Below are 21,433 nucleotides of genomic sequence, written 5' to 3' on the forward strand. Positions count from 1 at the left end.
GAACCAGAAGATCCTGTTTTCACCTGTCTCCAATAATAAAAACACAAAGAAGAAAAATGAAGTTACTTGACATATTAACAGAATTATCTCTAAATCAACTACCTGCCAATGCTCCCCATGAGGAGGCAGCAAGACTTTTACTGAGCTATTCAAGAAGAGCATCTTTCCACATTTCTGTCTAAGCATCTGAAGGCAGGCATGTAAATAACTAGACAAATTCAGCAGTGACTAAGTAGCCTTCCAGATGGCATCTTCTCTTTTGCCACAAGCAAAGAACATTGATATGCTTCTCCAGTTACTTCAAGCTTGCTACGGAATTAAGAAAGTAACTTAATATGAGAAAATTCACTGGGCTACAAGAAAGTCTTTAATGCTTTCCTGAAGATTTGATACCAAAAAAAAGAGCATTAAAGAATGATGAAATACTGCAACATCACTGCTTCAAGCAGGCTCCAAACCACTCCATTCTGCACTAGAAAATGCAGAAGCCATGCCTCAGAGGGGAGTTTTCCTCAAACCATGCAAGCTAATGAGGATCAATCAGAGTCCATTGAAAAAAATGGACTGAAATGTGGATGACTCAGTGCTGCAGAAGCTGTTGCTGGCAATGTGGTTTCTCCTTCAACTGGCAGTAAATGTGCTCCTTAACACAACAGTCAGAGTTCAATGAAGAGTACCAGTTTACCATTTCAGATGGCAAGTAGGACATACTTCCCCAATTCCCATAGTCACTAAGTACACATGGAAATGTCTCTCAAAATCTTCAGAAATGCAAATGTCAGTCCTACCAATATCCCAGCACAATGAATCACTGTGCAGCTGACTCATTTGACCCCAAATATCAATGCACTGCATTAGCAGAACAGTTATTGTTCATAGGTACCATCAGTAAGGACACCTTAAGCTTAAATAAATTAATCTTTCCCTTTGTAATATATGCCTATTTTAAGTAATCAAAAATAATTCAAGTAGAAAGGAAGAAGTCTCAATTTGAGTTTATAAATTACTTTCCATATATGGCTAAGCTTAAAAGATTTGAGATTCCTTCAATAGCCAAAAGCTCAAAAATTAGGCCCATATGATTTAGTCAAATTATGCAAATCAGGATTAGGAGTCTAAACTCTGCCTGTTGTCTCTAGAGTCCTCTTAGACGAATAAAAAGTCGTGTTTCCCCCTCCCCCACAGAAAGCCCCACTAAAAGCTTGGATCAGCAAAGGAGGCCTGGCAGGACACCTTCCAGAGTCCATCAATGCTACTGCTGTGTCAGCAAAAAGAGTTGCACCAAAAAGCTGCAAGACACTTAAACCTCCTCTGGGACTAAGAGGATTATTTCCACAGCACTATCCTAACTCTGGGAGCAAGAAGTAAAATGTAAAATAATCTTTGCATGCTTTCCTTTAAGGCGCATAATGAACTTACCCCAAAACAAGTGAAAATTTCAGTAAGATTCTGGCCTTTTCTTTTTCTCTGGTTTTGAAAGACGCTGGTAAATAAAACTCTCTGCCACAGGTTAGGCCAGCAGTAGCATAATCTAGCAGCATAAACCTCAAAGTAAATGTTCATGCTACAATAAGCTCAAAAAAACATGTTCTCTGCAGAGATACTCATAAAGCCCTCAGCCACTGCAGTTTATAAAATACCTCAGAGTTTCCAATGTGAATATAATATCTCTGGAGCCCAATCTCTGCTGTTATGTCCACATGCCATCAAAAATGCTTGCAATGATCATGAGATCCTTGTCTAGGTTTCTTGATGCTCACCCAGCACCTGTCTTACTCTCTACCCATGGGAGAATGTCTGCATTTTTTAAGATTCACTGTCACCCAAAGGGTCTGAACAAACTGGTTTGGCAGAAAACTGACTCATGACAGAGAAAAGCCTGAATCTAACAAACTCAGAGATCAAAGGGAAAAAAAGGTTTTCCTTTATCTGCCTTTTGACTGATAGCTTACTTGGATAATAATTTTCTGTAGTCAAAATGTCCAGACTCCTGCTAACAAAGCTGAAGTAAAGAATTTCTGGCATCAATTATCATCATGACAATGAACTCACCCTCTCAGTCCTTTTAGTGGCACACAGAATATTTAGATAGGAGGGGAATCGCAAGTAGCCAGACAGAACAGCCAGATTGGAGATGGTGTGATGGATACTGTTTGCCAGATATAATTAAGTGGTATCTTTTTGACACAATTTAAAACCAATGAAAAAGATGATGGTATCAAGCCAACTTAGATAAAATAATTGTATCAAGGTAAATGGAAATGCCCCAGCTGCCCTGAATCTACACAAGATGGGTTAAAATACCAGAGATCAGAATGACAGAGGAGAGGCATAGAGTATGAACCAGAATAAATAGAGGTCAAGCAGGCAAGTAAAGGAGATGCACACGCACACAGATGGAGAGAAAAGGAGTGGGGAGAGACAGAAAGTACCTGGAAAGCTGGGAGTGCGCCAGTCCCTGGGTTATACAGGCATCGCAGCGAGGGCATGCTGTCCGCCAGGCTGGAGCAGCCCAGCCACAGAGATCTGGGCATAGAGCACTGCAGAGAAAGGACAACTATGAGATGGGACTGTATGAGACAGGATGGCACAGATTACAGGAACTTTTAAGGCTTAGCCAAATGGCATCAACACAACTGCCCTTTAAGAGAGCACTGACTGCTGAAGCATCTTTTTCCTTGAGAGAAGCTTTACAGATGGCATAGTAGCAAAAGAAAAAGGCACTATGGATCAAGAAAGTAAATTTTGATTAATATTCCACAACAATGTGTTGAGTTTTCCCAGTAATAGAAAGTTTATTTCCAATTAATCAGACCTATTCTCTATCCACAGCAATGCTCCAGGCAGAACACAAGGCAAGCAATTGTGCAAGGAAAGCAGAAAAGTAAATGGCAACTTTAAGTGTAATACTTGCAGGGAAAAAAAAAATTTGTGTTTTGTCTGTAAATAGCATAAAAGGAAAAACCTATGATCCAAGGTGAATAGAAAGTTTGTGACACTTTTATAAGAGTCTCATGTTTCTGCTTGCCTTGTTGTTTGTTAAATAAAATACAATTTTTATAAGAAATTGATTCAGTTCCTACAAACAGAAATTCAAAAAAGGAGCCAAAGCAGCCAATCAAGGAAAATACTAGCCATTTTGATAGTTAAAGCCATTATCCCTTGAAATAGAGAGCTGCTTATTCATTTTACACCACTACTATTAAATTTAGGGATGCATTATGATAGCAATTGCTTTTACCAGACACAGAGTTTTTGATGCCATAAGCAGTACTGCATTTGTCTAATTACTGGCAAGGCAGGAAAAAACAAGTGTATTTTAAATTGGCAGATAGCCATGAAAACCGAAGGATGTGATAGATTAGCTGCTGGAGATTTTAAACCCTCATATGCTTCTTTTTTGCAATCCTGCCCCCACTTTTTTTTTTTTTTAATAGAGGGGGAGGGGATGGGAGGAAATTTGAGTGGAAAGGGCAGCTGGAATGGGTATGAAATGACAGCTGCCTTCTGAGCCTCCGTTTCTTCCTGCTCTTGAGAGGGCTAGAGAACCTTGCGCAATCTTGCACTAAATGAGTCTGTAAGAGCAACATAACCCATCTTTGAATGAGCAGAAAGGTGATCACCAACATCCATAATCTGGTCCTGTGCAGACAGACACAGGGATTAACCTTGTCTGTCACCACATTCTTTGCTGTACTTTGTTGCAATTTACACTGCTGTTCCAGAAATAGTATTTAAGGACTGCTGGGGAATATAACCTATAGAAACATTCTCAATAGAAGTTTATGATACCTTAAAATACATTCCTCACTGCATTTTCATTTAAAAAAAACCAACCAAACAACTCTTCCCTTTACAAAGATAATGAAACTCAAGAATTTGAGTACATCATAGTACTACATATCACATGAACTACTTGTATGTAATGCCCCTCCTGAATCCAAAAAAATTACAAATTACAGCCGTAGTATTGTAACAAGCTACAAAAGTGAGCCATACTTCCTTGTCCACCATTCTAACCTCCCAAACACTCCCACACATAAAAAACCTTCCAAATGCCAGCAATCTTATCTTTGCAATGTAATATGTATCACTACAGCTACTGAAAACTGTTGTGACAATACCTTTAAAAAAAAATTAATACATGAAATGGACATCCATGGTTAAGCATTTCACCAATTTTATTTATTTATTTATTAGTCTCCAAGAACATCACAGTAACAGGAGATTCACTACATGGTTCCTCTAATGATGCAGAGCAAATTCACTAGGTGAGGATCAACTGCTTACTATTATCCATCCCAGGATTCATAACATAATACAGAATAAATGGGATGATTTTTTTTTCATACAATGACAGAGGAGAGGCAGCTATCGTTTATTCCATATTCTCAAGCTTTCCCATCCCTTGGGCTGCCTCAAGTTTTTGTACTGTGATAATGAACTCAAAGAACTGATTGCCATTAAAACTGACTGACAATATAAAAAAAGAAGTTACTTTAAATATTTGTACTGACTCAAGCATGGAAAGGTACAGAGACAGGAAAAATCAGGAGCACTCTGTCAGTGGAAAGGCAAGCTTAAATTGACTCAAGGTTTACGTGAGATTACAGCTCAAGTCAGAGTCATTACAATCTGCAGGTAGGGCAGTCTATTGTGCCAGGGAACTTACAGGGCAATGAAATGTCTTCCTCTAAAATTGCCACAATAACAAAGGAAAACACTGAAGGGCTATTCTGCAGAGCTCTCTGTCCAGCAGAGGATATCATTCCTCACCCATGCACTCCTGCCATTTAGTATTGTTCCAGAGTTAGGAAGTACAAAGTAAAAAACTACCAATACCTTAGATGATTTCTGAATCTGTTCCAGTATATAACAAAATCTACATTAGTGGCACAGTTCTGTTACCTATCTCAAAAACATAGGCGTGAAGTTGCACAGTGTGGAAGGAAATGTCATTCTCGTACTTGCCTTTTACCTATTGAAGGAAGCAGAGACACTAAATTACTGTTGGTGACTGAAAGAGGCTTACTCACAGGCCTGAACAAAAGGCCCCAGGTGCTTCAATAGAAACAGCTTGTGTGTAAATCAGATGAGTGACCCACCAGAACAACTTCATTTAGAGCCTGATCTCTGAAAAATCTCAACAGCCTCTATCCCCATGCACTGAGCAAGCCACGTGTCAAACACTCACTTTTGTACTGTCAGCTCCACAAACAAGGGACTGGCCTCAATGTTCATGACTTGAAAGCTGACTGAAAAAATCCTCCCCTGAACTCAAGTCAATCTACATCGATTCATCAAAACAAAGATACAGAAGCACAGTGCTTGGACCAGAGCCAAATGGGAATGCTGGTATTGCTTGCTAAGTACTGGGCCAGGATGCAGAATCTCTTTACTTTCCTAACTCCCAACTGCATTAATACTTCGATGTCTGCACAACTTTCAGATCCAGAGACGCAAAGCTTTTTATTTAGAAAAGCAAAGCATCTTTAATACACATTGAGTGGCATAAAACAGGGAATTATTTGATGAAAAACCCAATTTCTTTTTCCAATTGATTTTAAAATCCCACTCCCTGAACTCTGAAATGTATTTTCCCACTAAACAAACACAGGGAGTACAGTTTCAAACAAGACCAGCATCCTCCTTCTGACAGAGGCTGGTTCCAGCTGCTCCACTGGTGATTAAAATGGGTTTGCCTTACTTTGAATTAAAATAGGCTAGAAGCATTGACAGCCTCTGCCCGAGCTGAGTGGACAGTAACCATTAGCTGAAGGGAAGATGTATTTTAACCTATTCAATTATTCTTGTAATTATATTGCAAGAACATTTTTTGACTACATCAGATGTTCTGCCTCTAATAGTCTACCCTCTCTTCCAATTATCTGATGTCCTAAAGACGAATTTCAATACACACTCAATGGCTAAATTTTTGCCAGTGCTAAAAATTGGTTATTTACTTTATTTGCTACTGCATTACAAGATTATACATTACCATTTCAGACTGGGTTTTTCTTATCAAATTTGTTCTCTTCTAGTCCTTCAGCAAATACAATATACTAGTGGTAACTAACACAGTTTTAGTAAATTGTGTTACAGGTCAGAAATATATCACCTTGTCCTGTAAAACTAAGTGGCTCTACACAGGGAAAAATAAAGCTCTTGAACTACTACAGTTCACAACTACAATGCACAGGTATGAAAGCATAAACTGACTATACTGAGCTCACTGTAAAACAAGAATGACCAAAAGAAAATCAAACAGTAGTTGAAGGATATTTTCTTCATAGTCACTTCAGAGAAATTAATTAGACAGTAGTATAGAATTACTGTCTCTAATTGTGGCACATTTTAAAATAGTGGGGTATTACCTACTACCCCTGTAAGAACCCTGTACTGAACTTTATGATAACCTGTGCACTTGAAACAACTTTGATTTACAGGCAGCCTAATAACTTTTTGTACATCTTCACAAATTAGTGACAAAGCCAAAGAGGAAACCAAGTTTTCTCCCCAAGGGCTGGTGTTTGGTGTACTGTACATAAAATTAATTTCAGATGCTAACCATATCTATTGCAGTCCTTCCCTAGTTCAGAATTGTTTCCAGTACAGAATTCAGCACCTTACGCAGGTGAACTCTAAAAATAAACCAATCACAATTTCTAACTCTTACAAAAACCAAGACACGAGGGGAAACGAGGCCCTAGAAATTCTACCAGCCAAACTGGAGCAGATAAAACATACGGGATGCTCTGAAGGGTATTAGAAATATATAAACCAGATGTGAGCTTGATATGAGGAGACAGATCACCACTTCAGAAAGCAAATACGGGATGGCTGGCAAGAACAATTCTCCCTGAAAGTCTCTTTCACACTACTGTTTCCTGTATGCTCTATAAAACCTAATTCTCAGGAAACGTGCCTAAGGAATTTTAATCCTTTATCAAACACACGCTCAGATCTTACTAGGATTCCTAATATTCAGAATTATTTTTATCATACACTACAAAAAATGGGAGAACAAACTTTAATACCTTTCAATCTCACTCTGTTCCTCTTATACTTTTTTGGCCACATACTTAACTAAGCCAATGCCAAAAATATAGCATACATCACTTTCACATTGTGTTCAGTCTGCACTATTCCTGTCACCACAGAATGCAACACATTGCATGAAACATATCAGATAAGGCAGCTGCTATTTACATTACAAATGTTGGTCTCATGAAACTTAATAACAATGCCAGAAATTTACTTCTGGATGAAAAATTATTTTGGATCCTTTCCCTGGTCCACTTTTCATTCTTTTAACCTCTCACATACACATAAAAATGAAATGGTATCTCTTATTTTTCCCTCTACTGTTCTGAGAGGTGTTTTATATATAAGTATTAAAAAAAATACTCCCAGTGCATCTTGTATACTTTCGCAATTAAAAAACCTGCCATGCATATTTCATTTTTTAGCTTTGGTAGCTCTTCTTATCTGAAAAAAAAAGTATATAATACAACTTCTAAAAAAGCTACCAAAACAGAATGAGAATATTCTTTTATTATTTATTTTAGTAGATTTTGTGGGGCTTAGTTGTTTTTTTTCTTTTCCCCTATCCCAACAATGGATGCAAGGCATACTAAATACATAATTACATGAGAGAGCCACACAGCTTTCAGAGGAGCCATTCAAGTGAATTGTGTAAATAATATGCCTTTAAAAACCCTAACATATGAATACAGATTTACCAGTTATGAAGTAGTTATATACCTGAGAGACAAGAATATGCATTTAAAAAAAATTCTGCCCAATTATGAACTTACCAAAGAGACTAGCATGTCTCAGAGCAAATTAATACTTTTATAACTTTTGGAGAAAGTTTTTTGCCTGTTTTCACTTGAAAATAAGAAAAACATTAAAAGCTGTCTTAATTAAGACAAAAAAAACAACAGTCAAAAGCCATACAGTTAAAATTTGCACCTCCTTGCATTCCAGACCAGTTTGCCACACTTATAACTAGGTAATTCTGACTTTATCACTGGCAGTTTTTCTTGACAGTCTTTCCACAGTAAGAAAATTAATTTATAAAAATAAAGAGACAACTGTAGTAATCCTTGGAGTGTGACCATGGGAAGGATCTCACAGGGCTCAACCAGCCCACCAACAGTTCTAACTGCACATATTGCACCAAATGGTGAAGGGCCAGATGTGGCTGCTGTAACAACCAGTGCTTTGCACAATTCCTCACCTTCTACTGTGTTCAGACACCTTGGTCACATATCCACAAGCATGTATGGGTATGATTCAAAGTGGCTTGTGCTCCTGCTTTGCCATAACAAAAGCTGAGCTATCTCATTAAAGACCCTTGGATCATTTTTCATGAATCAAGCAAACCAACATTTCACTTTGGGAAAGCTGAGCATATTTTTCTGGCACAACCAGGGTCTGACTTCCAAACAATTAGGTCTCACAAATCAGCAGCTGAAACATGCTACTAGATTCAATTATAACACTCTTCCTAGACTCCAAACTTAGGTAATACTGGACTTCTTAGCCTGGTACAGATCACTGACTTCAATGCAGCAGTTTTCCCCTTCACCCTCAGGGTGTTACCACATTCTGCCAGCTTTGCTGTGCACACAGAACTCCAACTGCTGTAAAGGGTTCTTTTTCCTTCAGCCACCCACTTTGCGTGTAATTGCTCAGTAAATTTTCCTTAACGTACGCATTATGCAAACTCTTCTCTAACCTTCTGGTAACTCCCTAGCTCACAGTAACTTTTTACAAGATATTCCAGTTCACTAACTACTTCTAAATATCAAAGATAAGACACATGGAAAAGGATTTACGTATTCAGATTATCCAAATAATAACTTACCTGAGTGGGATCTGGGAGAATCAAATCACAGCTTTTAGGTAAATGTTTGTGAAGAAATGTTTTCCCCAAGAGTGGTTACTGGAGTTCAACCTCTGTGATTTCAAGTCAACAGAAATTACATGCCCCAGCAAGGGGCCAGCTGCCATTTATAAGGTGTACAAGATCCTCATTTGCCAAGTGTTTGAGGAAACTTATATGGATCACATCTGAACTCGACAATACTAATGTTTTCATAATTATTTATAGCTCTTCAATGCATGAAGCTGATAAATCTAAAGCCACGCAGCTGCAGAGATTTAAGATTTAGGTGCCATACCCTGCTTTAAGGAGTAAAACTTGCAGGGGCTTGTGTGTGCTTCTTTAAACAACACCAAACTTAGTAAGAGCAATCTCACCAAGGTCTAAAGATGAAACTATGTGAAGGCTTAAAATGGAGATTTTACAAGACCAAGTGGACTTGGCTCTTTGGTAAGCAAGAAAACACAATTGCCACTAAGCTCCGTTATGTCTGATCTTAGAAATATCTTCCAAACTTAATGATTCTATAATTCTGTGTCTAAAGCCTGATCAATAACAATTCCTCATGAGTTTGGGCAGAGTAACACAGCATACTAAGGAATGTGTTGAAACCCCTTCATCTTGGAACATTTCTAGAACTTCTCTCTATTTTCATGACACAAACTGCAGAGAAAAAACGTACATTGGTGGAGATATGAAACAGAAGTTTCATTAGGTTTTTCCCTCATCTCTAGCTTTATTTAATTCCATAAAATCTCTGAGTTATTGTTATGCACCTACCACACAAAAGTGTTTCAAGGATAAGTGATATGCCTGCAGAGCGCTTTGAGGACATAATGTACTATATGAGTGCCAAGTATTAATAAATGAACTGCAGAAAGAAATCTTATTTCAACTTTCCACCCAAGGAGTTAGTATCTGAATTTTAAAAAGCATATGGATCCACTGAAAATAGATGTTTTAGAAGTTAAGAAAAGGATGCTAAATGACAAAATTACAAAACCAAAATATATCCAGAATAATTTCATTTTTCTCTCAGCAAAGTGCAATTTTAGCAGAAGAATCTTGGTTTCACCACAGTCCTGGTTTTTACGCTCTCTTTTCCAGCTGACTTGACTGAAGTGCAGACCATTAATATCTGAAGTGCCTTGTTTTGATTATACTGGCCTTTGCTGGTACCAATCTAGTTAAGGTATCACCAAGAATTTCCAGCATAAAACACATTTACAGGTTTATAACTTGGCTTTAAAAATTCTACTACAAAAAGACAGTGGGAGGCAGAAAGGCTCAGATGAGTGCATTACATTACATATCCTACGTGATGCATACTTGCTCACAATGCTATGAAAAAGGGAGGCATTAGCTTTAACTCTGAATTACCATGTTTCAGAAGCCACCTAAAAATGATACTTTTACTTCCCTGTTTATGTAATCAAAATAAGCTTTTTTAAGTGTTTTACCTAATTAGCTTAACTTGCCCAGTTTCATAGTTTGGCTTAAATTATAGAAAGTGCCCATATAATATAGGAATTAAAATGTCATGTCTATTGACTGTATTTATACAGAAACACTCCCTCCCTGTTTCCCTTCGGAAGTCAATTGTGGCTTGCCTCCAAAGGGGCAGCATCTAGGTGATGGGATGTTACAGACTGCTAGCAAGTCAAAAGCTTAAACAAAGATCAAGGCTAAATAAAACAACTGCATTTTCTACAAAAAGAAACACCTAAACAGGAAAGAGCTAGAGTAAAGAGAACAATGCAGGTTACTTAAAATGCCAGTCCAAAAGTAACATGTATTTCTGGCCATTGGTATTGTATTCCTCTAGCCCACATAAAAACACAACACAACTCTCCATTACAGCACAGCAACATTAAATATAAAACCTGCCATTAAAGGGCAGAGGGTAATGACATCAGTGTGGGCAACCCATGCTCAGGTAGTGTTCAACTATTATCATCAGTTTAAGAAGGCTGAAAATATGCAAATGCAGCCAGCACTGGTTTTAGATAAAATTGTCACTTTTATGGATATTTATAGTGTGTGTCCAGTCTTGCAGAACTCCATCTTCCTCCACCTCATCTGTAATATAAACTGCTTCTAGTCCACATTAATACAATATGTTACTGGGATACTTCTCACATCCTGTGTAAGTCAGACACCAGATCAATACTCAGCCCCGCTGAGGAAAAAAAAATCATTAAGTTAGGATCTGGTTAAAAATACAGACAACAGGAGAATAAACCTGATGCACAGCCCCCATTCCATCTGGATGCAAATGTAGATTATGCTTTTACATACATCAAAAGTGGCTTTCTTTTCAATACATGGTTTTAAGGAATCCTACAGGTAGTACTTTTGATAGATATCCTATACGAAACCAAACTCACCTCAAAAAAATTTAACCTCTCTGCTTCTCATGAAAGCTCTTCCCAGCCTTTGTATCAACTGCCTTACCCTTCTACTTCCTGTGGTGAAATCACAGCACAAAATTGGAATAGCAAAGCTATTTCCACGACAGTATCTGCTGATGACAAGCACAGGTTTATAACTTTTCCTTGGATCAAGGAGTAAGAAGATTGAGATAGACTTTAGAACGAATATCAATAAATTAAAAATCAAAGGGAAAGCATGCTTACAAAAAATATCTTTTTCAAAAAGTGCAAATTCTTCTATTATTTGAGGTTGCCTAGTGTAAAGCCTCCTTGGAAATTTTACTGTGCACTTTACCCCCTTGGTATTTTTCAGAGTCCAAAAAGCATATATCCAACCTGCATCACGGCACTGGTAATATAAAGCTGCTCTGTTGGCCTCAGAAGTAAAAGGAAAACAGAACAGCCACACAACCCTCTTCCTATTGTTCTCCCAATCCACATAAGAAACAGAAACTGATGCCATGCCCCATAGGTCAACAAACTTGAGCTCTGTGAGACAATAATTGCAGAGTTGAGATTCCTCTGAGACACCTTGCCTCCGGCTCAGCAAAGTTTAAATCAAGAAAACAGAAGCTTCAATGTCCCAACTGACCTTCACTGGAGTGGACTTGAGGAGAGAGAGAGAAATGGTCTCTCGGAGAGAAGCTCCAAAGCACACTTCACCCTTGCAGCACATCACTCATTCAAAGAAATGGCTTGCAAATATAAGATTTGGTGCCCATCTTCTAATTGGTGTTGAAGCTCTGTCAGTAAACTGACAGCAGTAAGCAGCTTGCACAAGCACACTACTACTTACTGCTTCTAAGATACTGACACAAGACTGGAGACTATCAAAACCATCCTGTTAGCACCTTCAGTGAAACTCTCATATTTTAAGGGGATTTGCTGGTGCAGCTTTTCATTCTCACACTCTGCTCAAGTGAGTTGGCTCTTTGTTTATGTTGGGCTCACAGTACCACCTTGAAGATCCCTACACCACCACGTTTTGTCATTTCACAACTGCAGTTGCCATGACAACAGGATGCAGCTTATCTGTGCTGTTTTCATATTTCAGTTTTTGTTGCCATAACAACACATTCTGGCTTTCTATAGAAACAGCAACTTTAAGCCATGTATTCTCAAGGACACAGGATTCATCATATATGTTCATCAGAGAACAGATCTGTACAGGCCATTTATAAATTAAGCTATTTTTTCTGAAGGGGGATTTTTCACTCACAAAAGTGAAAAGCTGACAGCAATTGCTAGAGGCAGACTGCTGAGACATCTAAAGCCTGGCCTTTAATAATAGCCAGAGTAATATAGCACTAGGCCACTTCCGAGTGGGGACTCCCCACAGTGTCAGACTGTGTCAAACTGCACAATTGTTATGTGATGTGAGTAAGTGTCCATACTTGATTCACCCAGGCAGATCTGAATTAGATGCTAGATGCAATTCTCTTGAGTTTTAACCCAGTGGCCTCCCCATTATTACCAGCACCACCACCATGCAGCTTTGTGTTTGAAGGCCCATTTTAATTCTGTAATTCAAGCTGTTGTTGTAGATCTGTTTTCAGACTCTGACCCTCTTCGCTTCCAGGTGACTGCATTTTGAACTTTTATTTACAGGAAGTGCACATTCATCAGACTGGTGAGAAAATGTTATACAAACACAGCATGCATAAACACAAAACAGTGATGGCTATGAGGTTTATCAGCTAACATGGCACTGTAACTTCATTACACCCTCATTTATGTACTTCACTAATGAGACAAGCACAGGTGTCTAACACGGTCCCTCACATGAGATGAATAACAATAATACAGTCCAACCTGCTTTAGCCATGCTTGGTATCCAGAAGATATAAGTTGAAATCCATCTTTTGGCATGTGTATTCGGGGCTAGGAGAGAATAGACATAAAGAGAGACCTCCTTTTACACTGGGACCTAGCTAACCTAAGTCTAAATTCTGGAGCACTTTAAACAATGCAGATTTTTTAAGCACCATATGAAGGTTTAGTCCCCAGATTAGTTCTCATTTACTGCTCTGATATCAGCTGCTTCAAGAACACTTTTTTAATGAAGCCACCATTTTTATGTTTTTCACCATTTTACATTTCAGTCCAGTATATATATATAGGTATTTCTTTTAATTTCCACAAAAATGCACTTGGATAAGCACAGCCTCTGTGGTGGGTGCAACAGCAAAGACCAATGGTCGTTAATGCTTTTGACGCTACATAAAAAGCAAATGGTGTCAAAACAGCAGTAGTCAAGCTATGAATGTTTTCACAGTTACCATCCTCAACATGATCAAGACCAGACACTGGACAACATGAAGAGATGACAGAAAATTCCTGAAGAAGTGTAGCCTTAATACCAGGGTAACAGGTTATTATACTTACACACAGCCATAATTTTTGTGTCAAATCAACAGACAAATATAATCTCCCCCCCATTTACTGTTTTCATGCTTTATTGGATTGAAGAAAAGGCAAGACACCAAATTGCTCTAGAAACACAAAACATATATAGCATAACTTTCAGCTAGGAAAAAGAATGCAACAAACCCCAAAACACTGTCTGACATGACATTTATTTGTAGTTCAAAGATACTCCCTCATTCAAGTGGATTCAAGTGCTCCCCCTCCCCTCCCCCCAAAACAGGAGATGCTTAGAAATTAAAATCATGCCTAAGCAACAGGACCAGATAGAACATCCACAAACACCAAGTCCAGAGATTTTTCTTACTTCTTGAAACAAATTCACAATCCCTTTCTTAACTCACAGTATCTCCCCTCCAAATCAGATGTGTGCTCCTACCACTCACTCCTCCTGGAAGGCTGGAAAAAGCTTACTCATTTCAGAATGGCTCTACTGAAGATAAGCTTACTCTCACTTGTTCTTGAGTCAACACAACATTTAGTTTGTACAAACTGCATCCACTTTGGTACTTGTAACACCAAAAAATACAATTTGTTGGAGAGAAAAAAAGTGTTATGGCCGAATGACAAACCTTCACACCTATGGTGGGCAGCCTTGGAATTTGAAAATAAAATAAGAACTAGAACGGACTAAAATCTTGCCTCTAAAGAGAAGTACACACTCAGGATTTTGCAGTATACTTTAAGCACTTGTTATTTTTGCTTCTCTCCAGTTTGAATTTAAATCCTCCTAAATCTTCCAAAGTAGTAGTAAGATTATGCCCTGGTGTCCTAGCCAATGATCTCAGTTGAACATGAATTTTAATAACCACCATTGTGCTGATAAATTAAAGTCAAGTATGTCTGGTTACTGCATTCACCTGCTGCGTTTGCACTTGCAATGCTTAACACATTAACAAACTCTGTTTTAGGAGACTTCTCCCACAGCTAGAAGCATCATCCTCCAAGACCTAAGCCTCCTTCAGCATTAACTTCATGGGTGGTTAGTCTCTCTATGACTGTAAAATGGGGACAACACTCATTTAACCCACCTCACAGGTTTGCTGAGTGGAGCCCTTGACATTTCTATGTGCTTTGGAAATGGAAGAAACTATATGAAGTACTGTATATCTAGCAAGAACACTACAGAAATACATATACTTCTGGCTCAAGTGCTTCAGTTTCTTTTTTCAAAGTAGCACAGCCCAATATGTATCTATCCAGGAAAAAAATCAGAAGTCCTCATAAGCAGAAACAATCATTTGAAATCAGTGTCACAAGTAGAGAGACCTGAATACCAGTCTCAGATGTGCCCAAGTTCACACAACAAATTGTTGTGATGCTAGAATCAAATTGCATTCACAATAAATTGTGAAAAATTACTTCATTGGTTTGTGGTTCTGCCACCTAACCTACAAATTAAAAGATAACAGTCAAGCTCTTCAGACCAGCAAGCTGCTTAACATGTGGTAGCCCATCACTCCAGAGCAGTCTGAATAATTGATTTAAAGACACTGACTTGAACCATTTAATTTGAAGACCCTGGTCCTGCAAATATGTAAGTGTATTAACAAATCTGTTGCCAGCAACAGGATTACTCTTCAACAGAAGTGTTTCCAGTAGTAAAGATAACAATGCATTTCTATTTAGACAACTCTTACCAACACAATTTTTTGTGACTCAAAAGTAAAGTTGCTTGAGTATTGTAATAAAAGCAATCAGGACTTTTGGCAGATTAGCAGCTACTGTAAACTCAATTTATTTTTCAATGCTGACAAGTGAAACATAAAAATAGGAGAAACTAAGACCCACTACTCATCCTCAATACTGTATTCATCAGAGGTATGTCTCCTCTGCATTTGATAAACCTGCTCTCATTTAACAAGAAATGAGAGACTACACAGAAGAGAAGCAAATTTTACCAGCATTTACAAGGTATGTGTGTCATTACCCACATACTGCTGCTTATGCCATTAAAATGGGATATTTGCACAATTGAACCCCCATTTACATCAAAATAAGCACAACAGAAAAGCATAATTTAATTAAAATTTCTCAGATTGATGACTGGTTGTAAAAGTTTAGCCAATCTCCTACAATCTGAATTTCTGTGGTTTTCCAAGGCACACTGTAAATGACCCCTAGGAATGCATTCTTCAGCAGAGAGAGGCAATTAAAGTAATACATCTGGTTAAAATATTCTGAATTGCAGTATCCCAATGACAGCAGACAGGTCTGTAAGAGGACTGTCAATTTTAAAAAATAAAATAAAATTGCCCCTCTTTCCCCCAGTCTTAAAAATATGTAGGATCCAGAACACGGTCTTGTTTGGAAGCTGTATTAATTTATAAATCAACACTAAAATCTTCCATGATTATGATCCATTCAAAGCAATTCCACCAGCAATACAATTAATTGCCCAGCAAGACCTACTCATTTTTGTATTTTCATGAGCACACATCGTTTATGCTCATGGTTCAATACCATTCATAAGCACAGTATTTTCTCATAGCATCTGCTCCAGCATTTTCCTTGACTAGAAGTCAGGCTGCTAGGGGAATTTTGCTCTCTTTTTCAATAGCATCAACAGTGATTGCTTTCCTCAAAAAGTAACTCTGAAAGCACTCTAACTGCTAATTTATATCATGCTATTTTGTGAATATTTCACATTTTGATTTAGGTCAGTGACTAATTTGTAATATAACTTAGCCTACTTCCTTTTCCAAGACATTCATGTTTATTATTGAGGCCTTGGTTTAAAAATGAGCCTTCCATTATCCCAGATGGCTTATTCCACAACCATCAGCACCTTACTCACAGTTTTGAAATGCAATTTTATTGTGTATGAAATCTTAACTCTCCCTAGTCTTTCTGGTGTCCACAGAACTTGTTTTCTATACGTTAGCCATGTATTAAAATTATATATATTGCATATGTCTATAAACTGGGGGGCCAAAATAGCTTACTTTGCTCATCTCTTTGTCTGCAACCCCTGACTTTTTTTCCTTTAGTAATCTACTCTTCCATTTTTAATCCATTTGATTTCTGCAGTCCCTAGCAAGGCCCAGAACAAGAGAATGATTCTTGAGAACAAGTCAGTAATTTAAAATTCAGTGGTACCCTCTCCACTCTCTACCAGGGCTGATTTTCAGAGGACATTTAATTACAGGCCTGAGTTCCTATTTTCTAAGCCTAAACACAACCCCTGAAGGCTTACAAGATTTGAGTCACAGCTGGAGCTGTGGTTACTATACAGTTTAAATATCAGCCTCTTTACTGTGCAATTTGTTTCGAAAATCAAATCAGATGCTGTGTCATAAACAAGTGCTAATTAAGTACTGAGCGGAAATTGGGCTTTTTTGTGCAAGAAGGGTTCTTAAATATCTGCATCTTCACTTCCATAAGAAAGGATAAATATGTCGAGAATGATAATTATAAAAGGAAACCTACTATGGTACTTCCAAGGCAATACTGCTGCTTCTCCATTTCATCTGCTTCTATGTAAGAAGAAATGAGGGAGGGAGAAAATTGAGACTTATATGAAATATATATGTACTAAGGATCTTATTAATCTGATCATATCACCCATAATGCTTGCTGTTCCCTCAGAGAAGACATTCACTCTGGGTTTCCATCACATGGGATTTAAACAAGCAAACTAAACCCATCTCTCTCCATCACTGCAAAGCAATAATGAAGTGACTTATATTACCATTTCTTTTAAGTCATGATCTACACACAGTATTTATTTGACAATAGCATTGAATTCATTAGATATAACACCTTGTTTGATAATTATCAAGTGAGGAACAGGAATAATGCATTTTAATACTCTGAAGGTTGCCTCTGAGTAACAATATTCAGGACTCCATTAACTAACAGGCTGTCAGCTACAAAAGCAGAATTAGATCTGTCAGTCACTGACATGGAAGGACATGGCCAGTTGCACTGAAGATTGTCCAGTTGAGATGACTTCCACAGCAAAGGAAAGTATCTCCTGTGGCCTAGAACTTGTAATGAGTTTGCATCCATTACAGCAATAAACTGAATTCCTATTACAGAAGATACAACTTCATGGCCCAAACAGATCCCTGACTCTACTGCCCAAAGCAATACTCAAAATAAGGCAGGGGTAGATCTGTGGACTCCAATTCAACAAAACCAAACACGATTTCAAAATCTTTCATTGTTATTAGGAGAAAAACCCATGAGCTATCTGATCTTAAAAGCTTAAGTTGCTAATAAGTGTGTCCTTTGTGAGATTTTGTAGAAAGAAGGAACAAACACTGAGTCAGCTGACTGTCAGGTCTCACAGTTTGATACAAGCTCCTTCAGAAGGACACAGCACTCTCAAACAGTAGGCTCTGACTGCCTGTGAACTTAATGAGTTCACTGCACGTGGTGAACATGGCTACTCCAGCTCTTTAATGAACCTGCCTGAGTTCCTCGACTGAGATCAGCTCAAAACCAACTCCCACTGGAGAGGGTCTATTTATACAACTTGACAGATAAATAGATGCAAGAGTTTTTTATATCCTTCAAGAGCAGCAGCAACCAGGTAAACTACTTCTGTAACATGAAACACCTGGACACCTTCTTTAGGGCTCACAAGAATATTAACCTAAGGTATTGAAAACCAAATGGAGACCCATGACAGCACTCCATTAATCTCTGAACAAAGTAACAGCAAGATCCACAAACCTGCTTACTCTAGCAGTGTGGAGATTCTCTTTGTGCCCATGCTTGATTTCACAACCATTTGACACTTTAAGTATGAAATTCAAATGCTATATCCAGCCTCGTTCAAGACTGCAAGATCTGTGGTGAAGACCATTTCTCATGCTACTTCCTGACTTTGTGCCAGGTAAGTATCAACAGGAACAGTGACATTCACAGTGCAAGCTTTTATGTATAAAACAGCAGCTGGAAGCTAGTCCAGAGATCAACAAAATGAAGCTGCTGCCTTCCAAGTATTGTGTCTTTTTTTTCTAAGTCCTTAGAAAAGTCAGAGACCTCACCTGGATTCTAATTTTTCACTAAAATTCAGCGCATCAAGAATAGAAAGTCCTGTACTTTAAAAAAATACAGCCAAGGTAAACAAAATTGAGTTTGGAAAATGACAATCTCCATAATCAGCCTAAGAACCTACAGTATTAACTTTCACCTTCCCAATCTCCTGCTGAATTTTAGGTAACAGTCAAGAAAGCATGCAGGAGAGATGGGTTACAGGTCTGTACCAACTATCCTGGAAGGAAATCTGCAGTTCACACATTAAGCAGATGAATTTGTAAAAGGAACACCATTTTTTTCTAAAGAGAACAAGACACTTTGGAGAGCACACTTCAGCACTCCACCACATTTTCTGCTTAGCTACTGAGCTCTTGTCTTCTGAGCAGGCTCCAGCACTAGCCAAACATTTTCCTGTTCAATAAAGTAACCAAAACACTTCCTCTTTGCAGGAATGGCTGTTCTGTCCAAATACATTTCCCTTACAAAGCACTCTGCTACAATTACAATGCAGGACCTTTTCACCCATCAGAAGTAACTTGGAATATGTAACTAATTGCCTCAAAAACTTACCAAAATATATTAAATTTCTTTTCCTTATGTAAATACCCTGTGCCAAGTTCAGCTCCATGACAGTTCTCAATTCCTGGCATAGGATTCAAATATTCCTTTGCTTGGCTTAACTAGAGCAAACTCCTCCTTCAACCAAGAAACACCAAAGCATCACCTTCTGTCCTGGAGGACTGCAATGCCAGAATGAACCAGGGGCAACAGCAGCAGCTGAAGACACCTAATGGGCAGCCCCTGGTAGCATCCTCACACAGAACAACCATCTGTAATTCTAACCAGAGTGAACCTAAAATGTTGCAGAAATGGCTGGCCAAAAAAGAAAAAACCAAAGCCAAATAACAACAGGATGTCCTGTCTCCCAAGAAAGGGCTTCTACTGAGATTGAGTACTGATAACTATTGCCAAAATGAAACAGTCACCATGGGAGGCTAAGTAAATCTACTCCCAATTTAGAACAAATGAGAATTAGTGCTAGACTAACCCAATCTTCTCCTTTAAGAAGATCACTGAAGTCCAGACAAATTGGAAGTAGTTAAGCATTTGATAGATGACATGTAGGAAGTTACTAGTTACAATTAAGAGGATTAGGATTAATACTGCAGTTATAAGGAGGCTAAGAAACTAAAAATTGTAAAGCATCACAGGCAATTTTGAAAAAGGAACCATTAAGCTGTACAGAGAATGACCCTTGTTGAAATCTATTCTTATTTTTGAAATTAATGTTAAATATTCTCTCTAATGGCTAAAATACTCAAGAATGTCCAATGTGCTAATGAAATTAAAGAGACATCATAAATAAATAGGACAAAGCATCCTGAAGATTTGGTAACAGAAGTGACACATGACGCATATAAATCAAAAAGTTACATTATTTCCATTATAAATTAGGAACTCAGTAACTGAGAAGAGGGAAAGAGGCCCTGGGATATGTTACTCATTAGATAATGATGGCTCACCCATAAGATGTGGCCACAGAAATAAATGGGAAATACTATTACAGGATAGTGTATAAAGTAAAAAATTCCCAGAAGAGAGGAAGTAGGATCACTGCTTTAGCACAAGGAATCCATAAAATATTTCCTGGAATGTTCTGTATAGCTCTGATCATTTGTGTTTCAGGGACACTAATCAAATTTTGCAGCTGTTTAAAAAGGTCTACTAAGATGATCAAAAGTTCCAGGAAATGTTTTACAACAGAAGGAAAAATAAATTAAAGAATGCTTGTTTAGCCTGACCAGATCCAGCTCAGAGCAGAATAAGATTGCTCTCCACAAGAATCTGCAGATGAACACAGGGGAACAAGGAGAGCTGTTTAAGCTCAAGGACACTGGCATATGAACTAATGAGAATGAATTAGCCATGAAAGGAGTTAAGCAGGACAATAAGAACTAGGATTCTGACTTTCAAAGTAGTCAAATTTGGAATAGCTCTGCAATGGCATAGCAAAGAGAATTCCACTTAGCAACCGCTTTCACTAGTTTGTGAAAGCTTTAGAGAGTACTTTGGTTGCCAATATCAGACTTGAACCCATGCTCCACAAGACCTACTGCAGTCCAACACCGACACGTCTTCTCACTGATGGGCCCTTTATCATCCCCACCTAAATTCTTATGTTAAGGTCAAGACACTACAGGAATATTTTGTCAGTAAAAAACTTGCAGGGTATTTATACTTGCTTATAACAACAGCTGTAACAAAGTGCTAGAGCAATACCCTTCACTGGAGTCATCGTAATCAAGAGAAGGAAAAATAAAAAGGAAAAAGTTACAAAAAGAATAGGGAATGCAGATTTTTCTTCTTTTGAATATATTAACAACAGGAAACACCTTCTGTCACGTTTGAAGAGGCTGTTAAGATTATTTGGATTTCTTTCTGTTGAGATGCCTCTAAGACTCATCTTCTAAAACAAGATCAATCCATCATTTCTTGAGACTACACCCCCTTCTCATTGTTCTAATTTGCAGGAGATGAATGATAGCTGGCTGCATTTCTCAATCACGCTGGCAGTTTTGGCAAAAAGGAATTAAGGGCATTGGGCAGTCCCAATGAACAACCCCCCTGGAGAATTGCCAACATCTTCCTAATAGACAGGATTCAAGGCCAACTATCCATAAACTAAAAGCAACTCCCA

General features: G+C 38.1%; 1 protein-coding gene across 3 annotated transcripts in view; it reads right to left on the minus strand.

The window, feature by feature from the left end:
• Positions 1-21,433, minus strand: part of BTRC (beta-transducin repeat containing E3 ubiquitin protein ligase) — a 115,664-nt gene that overhangs the window by 85,807 nt on the left and 8,424 nt on the right. Inside the window, exons 2-3 of one of the 3 annotated variants that reach the window (XM_066554400.1) lie at positions 13,135-13,203; positions 2,433-2,540 (exon numbers count right to left, since the gene is read on the minus strand). The exons of 1 other annotated variant lie outside the window; for it this stretch is intronic. In XM_066554400.1, coding sequence (XP_066410497.1) covers positions 2,433-2,540; positions 13,135-13,203 — 177 coding nt within the window. The remainder of the gene's footprint in view (positions 1-2,432; positions 2,541-13,134; positions 13,204-21,433) is intronic. One more of the 3 variants, XM_066554402.1, reaches the window with a different exon arrangement.

Source organism: Molothrus aeneus, chromosome 8 (genome assembly GCF_037042795.1).
Source record: "Molothrus aeneus isolate 106 chromosome 8, BPBGC_Maene_1.0, whole genome shotgun sequence".
NCBI classification, from domain to species: domain Eukaryota; kingdom Metazoa; phylum Chordata; class Aves; order Passeriformes; family Icteridae; genus Molothrus; species Molothrus aeneus.